The sequence below is a fragment of the Pangasianodon hypophthalmus genome, chromosome 24 (assembly GCF_027358585.1).
Source record: "Pangasianodon hypophthalmus isolate fPanHyp1 chromosome 24, fPanHyp1.pri, whole genome shotgun sequence".
Classification (NCBI taxonomy): domain Eukaryota; kingdom Metazoa; phylum Chordata; class Actinopteri; order Siluriformes; family Pangasiidae; genus Pangasianodon; species Pangasianodon hypophthalmus.
Window position 1 is genome coordinate 12809213 of NC_069733.1, and position 13326 is coordinate 12822538.

General features: G+C 35.6%; 1 protein-coding gene across 2 annotated transcripts in view; it reads left to right on the plus strand.

The window, feature by feature from the left end:
- Window positions 1-4618, plus strand: part of arl15a (ADP-ribosylation factor-like 15a) — an 82544-nt gene extending 77926 nt beyond the window's left edge. For both annotated transcript variants that reach the window (XM_026931262.3, XM_053228741.1), the window contains exon 5: window positions 67-4618. In XM_026931262.3, coding sequence (XP_026787063.1) covers window positions 67-219 — 153 coding nt within the window. In that variant the 3' untranslated portion in view covers window positions 220-4618. The remainder of the gene's footprint in view (window positions 1-66) is intronic.
- The last annotated feature ends 8708 nt before the right edge of the window (window positions 4619-13326 follow it).

The window sequence follows — 13326 nt, forward strand, 5'->3', positions numbered from 1 at the left end:
GCCTTAAGCTACATGCCATTATTAAAACACAGCCATGACTAAATGAGTGTATCTCATTTCTTCCAGATAAAGAAGTATTTTGAATTGGAGCCACTGGCAAGAGGGAAGAGATGGATCCTTGAGGGCAGCTCAATAAACAACATGGAGGCTGTGAGGGAGAGCTTCAGGCAGCTCATCAGCCTTTTGGAAGAGAAGGAGCTGCAAAGCATCAGGATATGATTCAGCACACAAGCTCAAAGAAGAAAACCAAAAACAAAAAAAATAAAACAATTGTCCACAAAAGAATTTGTGTATCTGGGGGACTGTTGTTCATCTGAAGGAGATGCAGGGGTGTTTTATTTTTTACCTCTCCTTCAAAAGATGTTGTTTTTAATCACTGAACAGAAAAGACAGACATTGACCCTTAAACACCAGCCGCACGACTCATCGCAAACCTTTAGGTCTACGATCAGATGTTTTTTGTAACTGAAAAATCTGGAGTATTTAAGAGAGTTGTTTTTTTTTTTGTCAATAGCCAAATAATTTTTTTTTTATCTAATCAGTAGGCAATTAAGTATGTGTAGTGTAAACCATTATGTAATGTAAAGCTTCAAGGTACAACAAGGTACTGCAATTTACTACTCTGATGACTCTGTAAACATTTAATTTTTTCGTTTAAAAGTAAAGCATCTTATGAATTTCCAAATGTTTTTATTTTTGTCATCGGTTTTATGCGTATTGGAGAGTACATTAAGTTAGTCACTGTTGTGTTTCTCATTAGTATGTATGTATATAGGTATAATATTCTCTTTTCTAAGTTGCTCATATACAGGCGCCTTTGGTTATACTGTTAATTTTGTTTTTTTCCAAAGATGACACACCCCTTTACTAGGGAATGCCTGGGCTGTTTCAGGTTTGGTCTGGAATACAAACTCTATCAATCAGTGGCTACAACAGCTGCATTTGACAAGTCCCTGTCCACTAGTCTAATGCCTTCCAACTGTCTATGCGGACCCCTCCCCGTCTGCCACCTCGTTTCCTGGCCTGCCACTTTCTGAGCACCCTAACCCGATGCTTCCCAACAGTATTATCCAAATTACTCTCTGTAAATTTAGATTACTGACTCTCTCCAATGTGTGATATTTTATGTCTCACAGGTGTCTCATAAGCCTCTTTAAAGATCTGCATCAGAGTTGTTCAGACCTGTGAGTCTTCATTTCAGCACAGACATGCTGCACACTGGGCTATTAATAGCTCTAACTATGTCATGTTAATGCAAGACATTTACATTTTGATTCTTATTTTACCCCACATTCTGATTAAACATTTGATATAACATGGCTTACTGATAAGCAATCAGGTCCATCTCACTTTGTTTTATTGAATACATTTTTTTATGTGTATCAGAATGATTTGTCTGTCATGATTTCAGAAAAACACTATTGGAATTTTCAACAAGACTAAAATATATGTACACTACAATATATCTTGCACATGCTTTGCTTTTCTGATGTTAATTAGAAGGAAAAAGTCTAGCGAAAACTCTACAACAGTCACTACTGCTTTCTTTCATGTTATGTAACCACCAATTAATCACCAGTAATCATTTTAAATTTACCCTATTTGCCCTTTGGAAATCTTTTCTTCTCATCACCTTCCCACCAAAACTGATTGAACCCAAATTTCCTGGACCTGCATAGATAAGAACCTAACCTCCTGATCTACACTACCTCCGCTGCATCTTTTTTCTTCCTCTTTCCCTCCCTTTTCAAATTGCCCATGTTGCTTTAATACAATGTGTGTCACACAGGTTGCCCTAGCGACTCTTTGATCCAGTTTTCCGCCCTCCCCTACGTCTGTGGCTGACGCGCCTCTCCAGTCTGTTGCCTGAGAAAGACCTGTGCCCCTTTCCCTCTCTCGCTCTCTCTTTCGGTCTGCTTCCCTTTGGTCACGCCGAAAGAGCCCACCCTCAAAGCGGAGGAGGTGCATCGAGACAGCCTCAACCTGCTGGAGGGAACACACGAGGGCCCTTCTCTTCCCCGGTGAGGCACAGTGTGACCATGTAAACAGGATCGTGAGACCCTTACACCATCAGTTAATGTTCCCCCAACTTACAAGAATGCTTATTTACTTTCTTTAACATTTCAAATTGTAGCTATATCTACAGATTTTATAAAAAGTGGTGGAGAAAACATCAGCATTTATTGATACTATATCTATGTATTCTGGAAATCATTGTAGCATGGATGATAGGTGGCATAATAGTTACAACTGGCTTAAAAACATTAAAGAACTAATATAACACCAAACCCACCAGTGTCATCTACATCGAGTCATCTACATTTTAACCAATATATCTACAGTCTCAACTCGTAGAGGTCATACATATTTTATGTAAATGTCTATACATCTAACTTAATAACATACATAGAATGTTAGGGCAGAATAATATGTAAAATATCTAGTCAATATTATTATCCACACTGAGGATTATCATTAAAACACCCTTCATGATGAGCACCACTTGCTTTAACTGTATTTGCATTTCATTTTATCGCTGGCACCAGCTTTGTCTAGACAGAACTTATTTTTAGAAGTCACTTTGCATTTGAATTCAGCAGCACCAGCGCAGTGATTTTTCTCTCATTAGGACCTTTGGAAATAAGGGATAGGCATTTCGCTTTGATGCCAATTTAAAGACTTGGGCTCTTTTCCCAGTTGTGTTTACCCAAAGGCAAGGTTACCCCCCTCCCAAATGTGGCTATCTGAAATGGTAATGTATGACTCTTGAGGGAATCTTTCTTTGTTTACAAGAAAAACAAAAATGGCCTTTTTGAAGAAATAGTGGCTGTTTTTGCTCTCCCTCCTTCCATCAGTGCTGTAATCCCCAGCTTTCACAACCTGTTGATGGGACTCACCCCTGTGGAAATGCAACAGATGTTCCCCTGACATCCATCTGGTCCTTGTGATCCTTTCTCTTCCTTTTTTTTGTATGAGATCCTGTTCTTTTCCGTCTTTTTATGTTTACAGTTTCCTAAGATGCTTGGCCTTGTTGAGTTTCTGATCCTTTATACTGTAAGTGTCCTTTGAATCACAGGATTAAAAATAAGCAATCAAGACCTTCTCGCCCAAGCCGATCTTGACAAGATGTTTTAGAACAAAAGCCAACCAGTAAGCCCTTGTTTGTGTTCACATATTTTTGTTGTGATGCATGGGGGTGTATTTACATGTGACCGGGGTTCATTTAAAACCGTTTTCCTAAGCATGCCAGGGTTCCTCAGCATGGCACCCCCCTCCGGGTAAACCAAACAACATTTGGGAGGTATCTGCTGCAGGGGGAAGCACTGATAACACTGATAGCACTGATGTAGGTGACACAATGATAACATTAGTTGTTTACAGCACCTACAGTATGGATCGCAGACAGACCACAACACCTTATGCCCTTTGTACAGTGATTCTTTCAAGTCTATAATACATGACAGCACGTTATCCTAGTTAATCATGATTGTAAAACTGTAACATATACCAGCTGAATGATCTAAACCACAGAAACTGACAACTAATACTGTAAGGAGCATATCTTAATCAAGATATGGAGATGATCGATTTCACAATGCGTCAGCACCATATCAAAGCTAATTTAATTGTTAATAAAAGTTGTGAATTTATAATAATTAAGTCTAGTTAAATATATCGGTATGAAGAAAGCAATAGACAAAAGCAAGAAATTTGCCATGAATGTTTAATATTTTCTCTAAATTTATGATGCCACCAAATATCAGCACTACCAAGCATGCTTCATGCAACCAGTTGCAGAAGTTTGTGTCTGATTTTGTGGCTGCTTTGTAGATTGTCAGTCTCACTTCCTGTCTCTCTTTTCCCCTCAACATGCGACATGATGATGGAGATGTGCATCCCAGGTGGCCTCCTCATCAAAACACAAGAGATTTGACTTCTTAATTCGAGCAAACATCACTCACTCTCTTTGTTTGCCAAAGGAAAATATGCGGCAGGCATTTGTCCCTGGAGAATTGATCTTCCCGCGTCACCTACCAAAAACTGGTCTTTGCCTCCTGCCGTCACAGAAAGCTATCAGTCAAGAGGGTGTGAGTGTGAGGTCTGTTGAAAAAGACTGTCCAGTAGTGGTCATTACTGCCATTGTATATCACTAATGCATGGTGAAAGATACTCCGACGACTTTGCTCTAGGCTGATGTCCAGATACAGAGGAGAATACTGTATGAGGCTTTCAGTGTCGTACTTTCCTAAAGTGTTTAAGTGTTTTAATCAGCATACAAATTAACACTAATTTAATGTTTGGACTGTATTGTTTCCTTCTAAAAGGTATGACCTCTGTCTGCTTTGTGTACATATTTTACACTTTCCATTCTTCTTCCTATCATTCCTGTTTAAGTGTGTAGTAACAATAGTTTAATGTGAAGTGAATTTTGATTTGAGCATTAACGAAAAGAACAAATGAATGGTGTCACAGGGTTACTACATTTTGTCATTAATTGTTGAAAGGTATGAAAAAAAACAAAAATGTTTGAAAAAGAAAACCACCTCAGTGTTTCATAAAGCCAAAGTTTTCAGAAATATTGACTGTATTGCAATATTAATAAACATTATTTTTATTATTTATATAGCACCTTTCATATATTTAAAATGGAGCTCAAATTGCAAGTGTGAAATATAATAATAAAGAAACAAAAAAGTTAAATACTGTATAAAAAGATTGTAAATATATAAAGAAGTAAAAACACGAAGTCAAAATAAACTAGTAGAATAGGCAAATAATGCCTTAAATAATGTGACACCAAGAAGTAAAAATAACAGTATAAAACTTTAAAATATATAATAAAAAAGTGTGTAAAAAGTACAATAATTAAAATAATATGATAATGTAAAAGTAACATACCAAAAAATAAGAAAAATAAGCTAGTTAAATGCTAAAGTGAAAAAAATGTTTTTAGCCAACAAAAGTAATATAAAATGATATCAAAAATATGAAAAAAAAAAGTTTTTTTATTGTTAATCAATTTATCCTCCAAGAATATATTTCTGTATAATTTAAATAAACATACAATCCATTATTATGGTTTTCAGAATATACTATAACACTTTCACAAACTTTAAATGTACTGTAGTTTGTATTTGATTGTTTAATCATGTGAATTTTTTCTAGCTTTTTGAAACAATGTACATAAACCAAATCCTCATGTTTTTAACAATTTTTTTTTTTTTTTACAAATCTTGTAACATCTTAAAGGATTGCAGTACACTTTGAAATAAATGTTGATAATTCATTATCTTTAACACTACAGTGTAATATTTTTGGTGTAATTACTCAGAATTATCTGTCAGTATACACTTGGAGTGACATATTTTCACATCTCCATCATAAAGTAGATGGAAAAGTTTTAAGCACGTTAGGTTTTTTTAATGCACATTTTGTCATAGATATCTTAGATTTTATGTTTTCTGTATTCGTGTGTCAGTAAGAAAGAGCAAATTTGAGATTTCCACATATTTAGTACCATTTTAAGTAAGATAGTAAATAATAAACGCTTGATCAAGGCAGAGACAATCATAAAGGCGAGCACATGTTTGCAGAAGAATTGCAGCAGGTTCTGTAAGATGTTTGAAATAAACTACCAGATGAATTCCTTATAAACAGCATTACAGTTTAAGAGAATTTATGCAGTTTTGGTGGTCACAGCAAATATTGACTTGATTTTAATCATTTCTTACTATTTACTCTTTACAGTCATTTTTTTTGATATTTAACAAATGTTTGCTATACACAATTTCTTAACACATGCCTAAGACTTGCACAATACTGTACAAGTAAATACACCTACCAGATACTTTGTTCCACCTACCTGAACTCTGTTCTACATGAATATTGTGACAACCTGACACATATGCTACTTGATTTGCCAAATTCTTGACACATTTTAGGGAAATAATCAATTTACCGAAATAGATTCAGAAATTTATTCAGAACTGTGTCAAATTAGGTTTAGAATATAATTTCAAAATTGTAGTGGACAGCGCCCTGGTTCTGAAATTGTACATTGTTTTAGCAAATACTACTGAATTATTTGGAGTTTGTGTTTCAGGCAACCTGAATCACTTTCTATCTTGAACACGGGTTACTGTGACTTCATTGTGCTCCTTACACCATTTTTTCCCCAAAGTACTTCATAAACATAACACTATGAGCAACTACATTATGCTATAACTATTCCAAGTAGTTGTACTATTCAAGAGTAGTCAAGTACATTTTAATCTAGGTTAACATTACTTTTACATTTTACCTTGGAAAAAAAAATCAAAATAACCATAAATTTAAATGTAACGTAAAGTTATTAAAATGGTAGTGTACCAATTTGCACCAGTTTGAATCAACTTAGGCTGTAAGCTAGGAGTTTTTTGAAACAATTGACTTGATGTTTGAATTTTGTCTATTTATATATTTTACTGAAAGCAGTTAACTTGACCTAGCAGTAAAATATATTGCCAATTATATTGAAAATACCAACAATTATTATATAATAAGCTTATACATACAGGTATAAATATTTCCCAGAACGCTTGTGATTAAGACTTGCTATTTCCTGACAAAGAGCATTGAACAAAACGAATGGCTACAGAAAATGTGGACTGTACTACAGGACACTTAATTAATCAGCTGCAATAGTGTTGTAAATATTTGATTACCCTTCTAAAATTGTTCGTTTGAGGTCTCTAGGGCTCTGTTCCAAGATCTGTAGGTGGATTATTTCATTAAATCCAAACAGTTTATACCAGAAAGCAGCCTCGCTTACAACACTGTGTGGGGAGCTTGTTGCTCACGAATACAAACGTAGCAGATGGCAGAGAAAAAAAAGTAACTTTTTCATCGTCACTGTCTGGTAAACACTGAAAGTCTCTCAGGACAGAAAACACCTGCACCTTTGTTAAAAAAAAAAAGAGAAAAAAAAACTTGCTCTGACCCCATCAAACCAAAACGGTTTCATTTAAACTTGTAAAGAATTTGAATGAATTGAAGTGAGTCATCCAGAAAAGCATCTTCATTAAAAATATTATGAAAAAGACAAATGAAGTGACAGACATCCTCACAAATATGACTTGAGTGTAGATTATATGAAATTCTTTGCAGAGAGTTGTTTTTATTTCAGGGAAGAGCAGAGGTACAGTGACGATTTACTGTCTCAGACATGAGACAACTGCGGTTAGAGAATAGACTTAGCGTGACAGACAGAAAGGGGGTTTAATGGGGTGAGGATTAGGGTTAAACCTTACAAAGGTCAAACCAGGAAGCAGTTCACATTCACGTTTTGGTGGAAGAAGCTGCAGAGTGCCAAATTGAAAAACAGCTTAAGTAAAGCACTTGCTTTGTTAATCATTATTGCATTTTGGCTGTGAATTTTCTTATTACAATTTACCATTCAAATAAAAAAACTAAACACCATAGGCTCAAATATATACATAAAACAACGATAATAATCTCACAGAATCTCCAACATTTGACGCAGCTACTGAGATTGATGGGAAAAATGAAATTGTCAGAGTTGTGATGGATCCAGGGAACACTGGGCATAAGGTGAGAATAGACCCTGGATTGGACGCCAGACTGTCACATGGCACCATGCACACACTCATTCACACCTGGGGCAAGTTTTAATAGTTGCCAATTCACCTACCTGCATATTTTGGGAGGCGGAAGGAAACCAGAGAACCTGGAGGAAACTCATGCAGCCATCGGGAGAATATGCAGGATAGAACCTGGACCCTGGAGCTTGAGGCGGCAATGCTACCTGGTACACCTTCAAGCCAGATTTAGACTCATGGCAGAAGGTTTGGTCACATGATCAAGCATCTTCATGCAACTGGTCACTTGCGTTTGCTTTGTAGACAAATCAAGCTTATTTGATAGCACAAATCTGAAAGAACTAAAGCCACATGGGTAATGTTGGAAACACAAATCTTGCAGCCGAAGCGAAAGTTAAAGTAGAAACTTCATGAGTCTATGTGTGTATGAAGTCTATGAATGTCACTTAACAATTTTCTTATTTCCAGTGTGTTCCAATCATGTGCAATGGAAAAAATGTAACCCTTGCTAAAACGCATCCTCACAATTATAATTTCAAAGCCACCTAATCAGATACAGTATACAGAGTTATTACTTTCTGCCTATTCCAGTTCATTGTTGTGGATTTACAGCAGTACGTCAGAGAGCCTTGCGGACAAATGCTGGGAATAATTTAGCTTCACAGAGCAGCAAATCGTCTGGTAAACCCTGCATGCACCACAACCCAACCATTTCTGTTTAAAATGTCTTGTGTAAACCGCTGTTTACATTTAGGTTCCTGTGCTACAGTTTTCTCTTAAAATAGCCATTAATAGAATTGAAGATACTCTGCTAATAATGAATGAAATCCATTTTTCTAATGTTCCTAAAAGCAGAGTAATAAAACGTGTAATCAGAGGAGTAAGGTATAATGTGTGGATATACCATACTATCTAAAAAAGTTCATTTGTTATCTGAGTTATAGGTGTATTTTGGTCACTCCAGTGTAGTAATGTTACTTTGTATTTATGTGTCTAGTTTATTTATTTATTCAGGAAACCAAAAAAAATATATTGCACTCTAGCAATTTATTTTTAAGAGAGTACAAAATTCCACCTTTGTTTCTCAGGCTTTTTAAATGTACAAGAGTCAGATAATGCCATTTGCAATTTCAGTGTTTTAGTTAGTTGAACCTGAAGTACTTCTATAATGTGATTTTTTTGGTTTTAGGAATTCCTCTAAAGGGTCTCACAAATAAGTTAATGACTACATAGACATGAGCAGACCACAAGATCTTCAAGCACATCATCAAGACTGTTCCACACACGTAAGATTAAGTAGCAAACGTGACATCCAAGACCAATCGGGCCACCCAGGAGAACAGCGACCAGCGGAAAGGCTGTCAGAGCCCCCCTTTACACCATTAATCTTCAATCCTCTCCCGTGCTGCCAACTCGCATCTCCTTCAAAATGCAACACAGGGAAGAGGGGGAGAGAGAGAGCGACAGAGCGCGAGAGAGAGGGGAAGCAATTCTGTTTTTCTCCTTTCGCACACCCATAGATTAACTCTTTAAGGGATAATGGGTTACCAACTGGTTGCTTTGTTTCAGTGTGGTGGTGCAGAAGTTCAGAATTTGACATAAGAAAAAGATTAAAGACTTTTTGTCTGAAACATCCCTGTTCTTTGGAGACTTTGTGAAGTACTTTGAATTTTTTTTTTTTTTTTTTTACCACATATCTACATTTATTACTGAAATACATTGCAGTTACAGCTTGTATATTTGTATATAGGTTGTTTCAACCTTACTGCATCTTGTTTTAGATAATAGAAAATAGATATTTATTACAAACTAAAAACAGTAAAACTAATAACTAGTGGCTTTACATCTGATATAATGTTATATGAATGAAATAGATACACCAACACTAACTTTTCTAATCTGAATTTTTAAAATGCTCCTTTCCCTAATTTATGCTACATGTTGGAAATCAAACACAAATGCATTTTCATCCAAGAGACTGAGAGACTAGTCAATTACACCCTCACTTCCTCTCTGGGTAAGTGTTGATGAATGAGGTCTCATTAAAGCTAAATTGAGATTCCGGCAACTGAAGTGCAGGGAAGTCCCTTAGACCCTTCAGCTCTTTCACTGATCAATAGAAACTTTGATCTCATCCTCCAGCTCTTTTAGGGGCCAGACACATACAACCTTATTTCAATGAATGGTAAAATGGAAGAGGACAAATCCAGGGGACTGATAAATAGCGGAAAATGAGTGTGTTATGACATAGCATGCCTTCAGTCCCAAGGGGGGGCTTTCTTGCTTCGCTCCATTCCTGAGAACCAAGAAGGAAACCAGCCATCTAAAAGTGAACCCTTTGAAGAGACCCGGACTCAGATTAAGTGGCATGCCTTGGATGCTTTCTTCTGTCTTTTTCTTTGCAAGGACCCCCCTTTTTTCCCTGTTTAGGGGGTAAGGGGAACCATATATTTGTCAAGCTAAGGCGCCATGCCAATAATAGCAATTTGACGCATCATGGACCGTGTTATAGAAAACAACATGGGACGCTTAATACAATACTTCTAAAATGTGCATTAGACTAATTTTTTTTTGAAACAGGACATATTTTTAGTAATGTGCTTGTATTAATTAATTTCTTTATACACTTTGTGTAGAAGTTCTCAGAAGTGACTGAAACTGATGAACTGAAAGCTGGAATAAATTGGCACAATTATCTCAATAAAAAAAAACTACTATGACACTACAAAACTATAAAACTACAAAACATTTGATGGACTTAATGACACAACAATATTTCAAAAAGAAATGATTAAAAGTTAAAAGGTGGAATGATTGCGATAAGATCAACAGCCACACATGCTCAGAACTACAGTATTCACTGAAAACATGCACATCCAGAACAACTGTTGCCTATGAGTAGTGTCTGTAACATTGATCCATTGTTTTAAACAGAAAAGAAATATTTCTGAGTAATCCGAGTATTTTTTTTTATTTAGGGTCATGTTTGTGTACATCTGAAGGCTTATGTTCTGAAAACTAGCTTTAAAAATTGTTAACCCATTTGTTACCCATGAATTCTAGGCCAGAGGATCGCAAACATTTTGCAGCCAGGGACCCCTTTAACTGTAAAATACATTTCACAGACCCCCTTCGAACATAATCCAACTATTCAAATATTAGGAACATTATTTCAATGTGTACAGTGTGCAGCTTATTGGTGCCATTAAGCTTTTAATTCCTGAACTTGTCCCTGGCAGAGTATAAAGTTGACATTATAGCCCACTTGTTTCACTGTTACTGAGGTCTCAATTAAACTCATTCGATTTAAGTGACCAGGCTAATAATGATAAGAATTCAATAAGAAATGTAAATTTGAATATAATGGGCCCCACCTTGAAATCAACTCTTCTAGGCATCGCTGTGGTCTGTACCAGAGGTCTAAAGCATTTAAATAATTATACTTTACTAGTATACTTATTGTTGTACTTACTTACTTGCTTTATTTTAAGGGACCTGTACTTTATCTTGTTTTTCTTCTTCTTTTGGCTGCTCCTGTTAGGGATCGCCACAGTGGATCCTCCATCTCCATTATGGAAAAATCTGACGTGGCACAGGTTTTACGCCGCCCTGACGCAACCCTCTGATTTGATCTGGGCTTGGGATCGGCACTGAGATCACGCTAGCTTGTGCAACCCCTGTTTTTGAGTTTGGCGTCTGACGTGGCGTGCAAACCCATGACCCCGAGATTATGAGTCTTATTCTTTACTAACTGAGCTAGCGGGGCACCCTGTATGTTACCTTGTACACTTTCTAAATTACATTTCCATGACAAAAACCTCCATTTTTACTGCGTATATTTTCATTCAAATTCTCCAAGTACTTGTTAGCAAACATTTTAAACATCATGACTCAAATATTTGTTCTTACAAACCCAAATGCCAATCTAATCAGTCCTGCTCCAGTGCATTCGAACTGTTTTTATTCACTCCATTTAAAACATTCTGTCAAATCCAAACCACAACCAATCATTTTTGCACAAGGACAATTCACCCATTAGTCTCATTTAGATGACCTAAATTGAAAATACTGAGTCATGCAAATGGGCTGTGAATTATTGAATTAAAAAAAAAAGACTTCTAATAATATTTTTAATAATACAGAATGATTTACCTTTTACTTCTAAATACTTTTAGAACTTTTTAACTTGAATTCAACTGTAATAGTAGAGCAGCTACTTCCCATGTTAAGTGAATAAGATTTTGACATAATACCATTGTACTTTTTCCATCCCTGATCCATAGATTTTTGAGCCAATGATCATTGATCTGAAATATATGAATGTTAAAAATATGTGAGGCGCTCTTCATAACAACCTATGTGCATGTTTCAGATAAATAACTTTAAAACATTAATAAACATATCTCCAGCATTGTTGCCCATTCCAGACCACTATCATGACATTATATGTTGAAATATAATCATAGAAATATTTTTAAAAATCTTATTTTTGTGAACCGATTTAAAATCTTATACTTGAAACATTCTTTTTCATGACTCATCCATTATTGTTTATGAAAAATGTACATTTTAGTGCCCCACAACCCTGTTACCTGAACACATTCACCCGTATGAAATATTGGGAATATTCCACAAACCACTTGTTCGACAGGAAGTTGCATCATCCAGATTTCCTGAAGATCATGGGAAGAAGTAGCTAGGTAAACACATTCTTTAAAAAATATTTGTTATTTCTCTGCTTAAAACCTCAACCTTGTTACTTTCAATCCTGTTACATATTTATGAGCAAAATGCAGGCATTGATGCCTGAGATGGGTTAATACAATTTTGGATGTTTTCTTAGTTTCAATTTTGAAAAGCTTAAAAAATTTTGAAAATTAAAAAAAAAAAAAAATTTAATTAATTGGTTAATTTTTTAAAGATTTACAAGGGCCAAATGGACCCCAGTTGTGAAATCCCCCTAAAACAAATAAGAGTTTGTTTTCTGAACAGTTATTTACTCTAGTCCGTATCTTTGAGCTAGACTAAAGGATTTGTTGCAGAAGGATCTCCGTCAATAGTAAAACGGTGTCCATAACTGGACACATTTACTTTTTTACTTTTAAGCTTTGTTTGACACATTCCACCAAATGTAGGGGTGGAAAAATAGCTGAGAAATTATACATAAGTGGAAGTATTGATAAGGTGTCAAAACCTTACTCAATTAAAGGAGGAAGTATCCAGCCAAAAATGTACCTAAGTGAAAGCAAAAAAGTTTTTAAATGTGTAAAAATATTAAAAAGTAAAAGCAAATGTTATAATTGATAAAATGAAGTAATATCATGTTTCTCGTGAAAAATAACTTGTATTACTCATCTAAAACTGTTATAAGCGACAAAACCTCATGTACCATGCAATCTGTGAAAGTACACTGGTCATCTCATTTTATGAGTCTTTGCTTACTTCAGGATATTGAAACATTTTACTGAGGTAGGGCCATGAGTGCTCATCCTCAGGTTCCAGTGGCTTATACATCTTCAAATGCTCATGGATAGCTATAGCGTTAATTACATTGTCTAGCATGACAAAGTCACAGCAGGTGATGAATTGTCACCATTCTTAATTTTTTTCTACACTGATGAACCTGATTGGCTGCTTTAAATTGAAATGTGAATAAAATGTGTGGGAGCCTTTTCGATTGATGTGTAGTGTACAGTATTGATTACATGCACATCAAATGGGGGGCCTA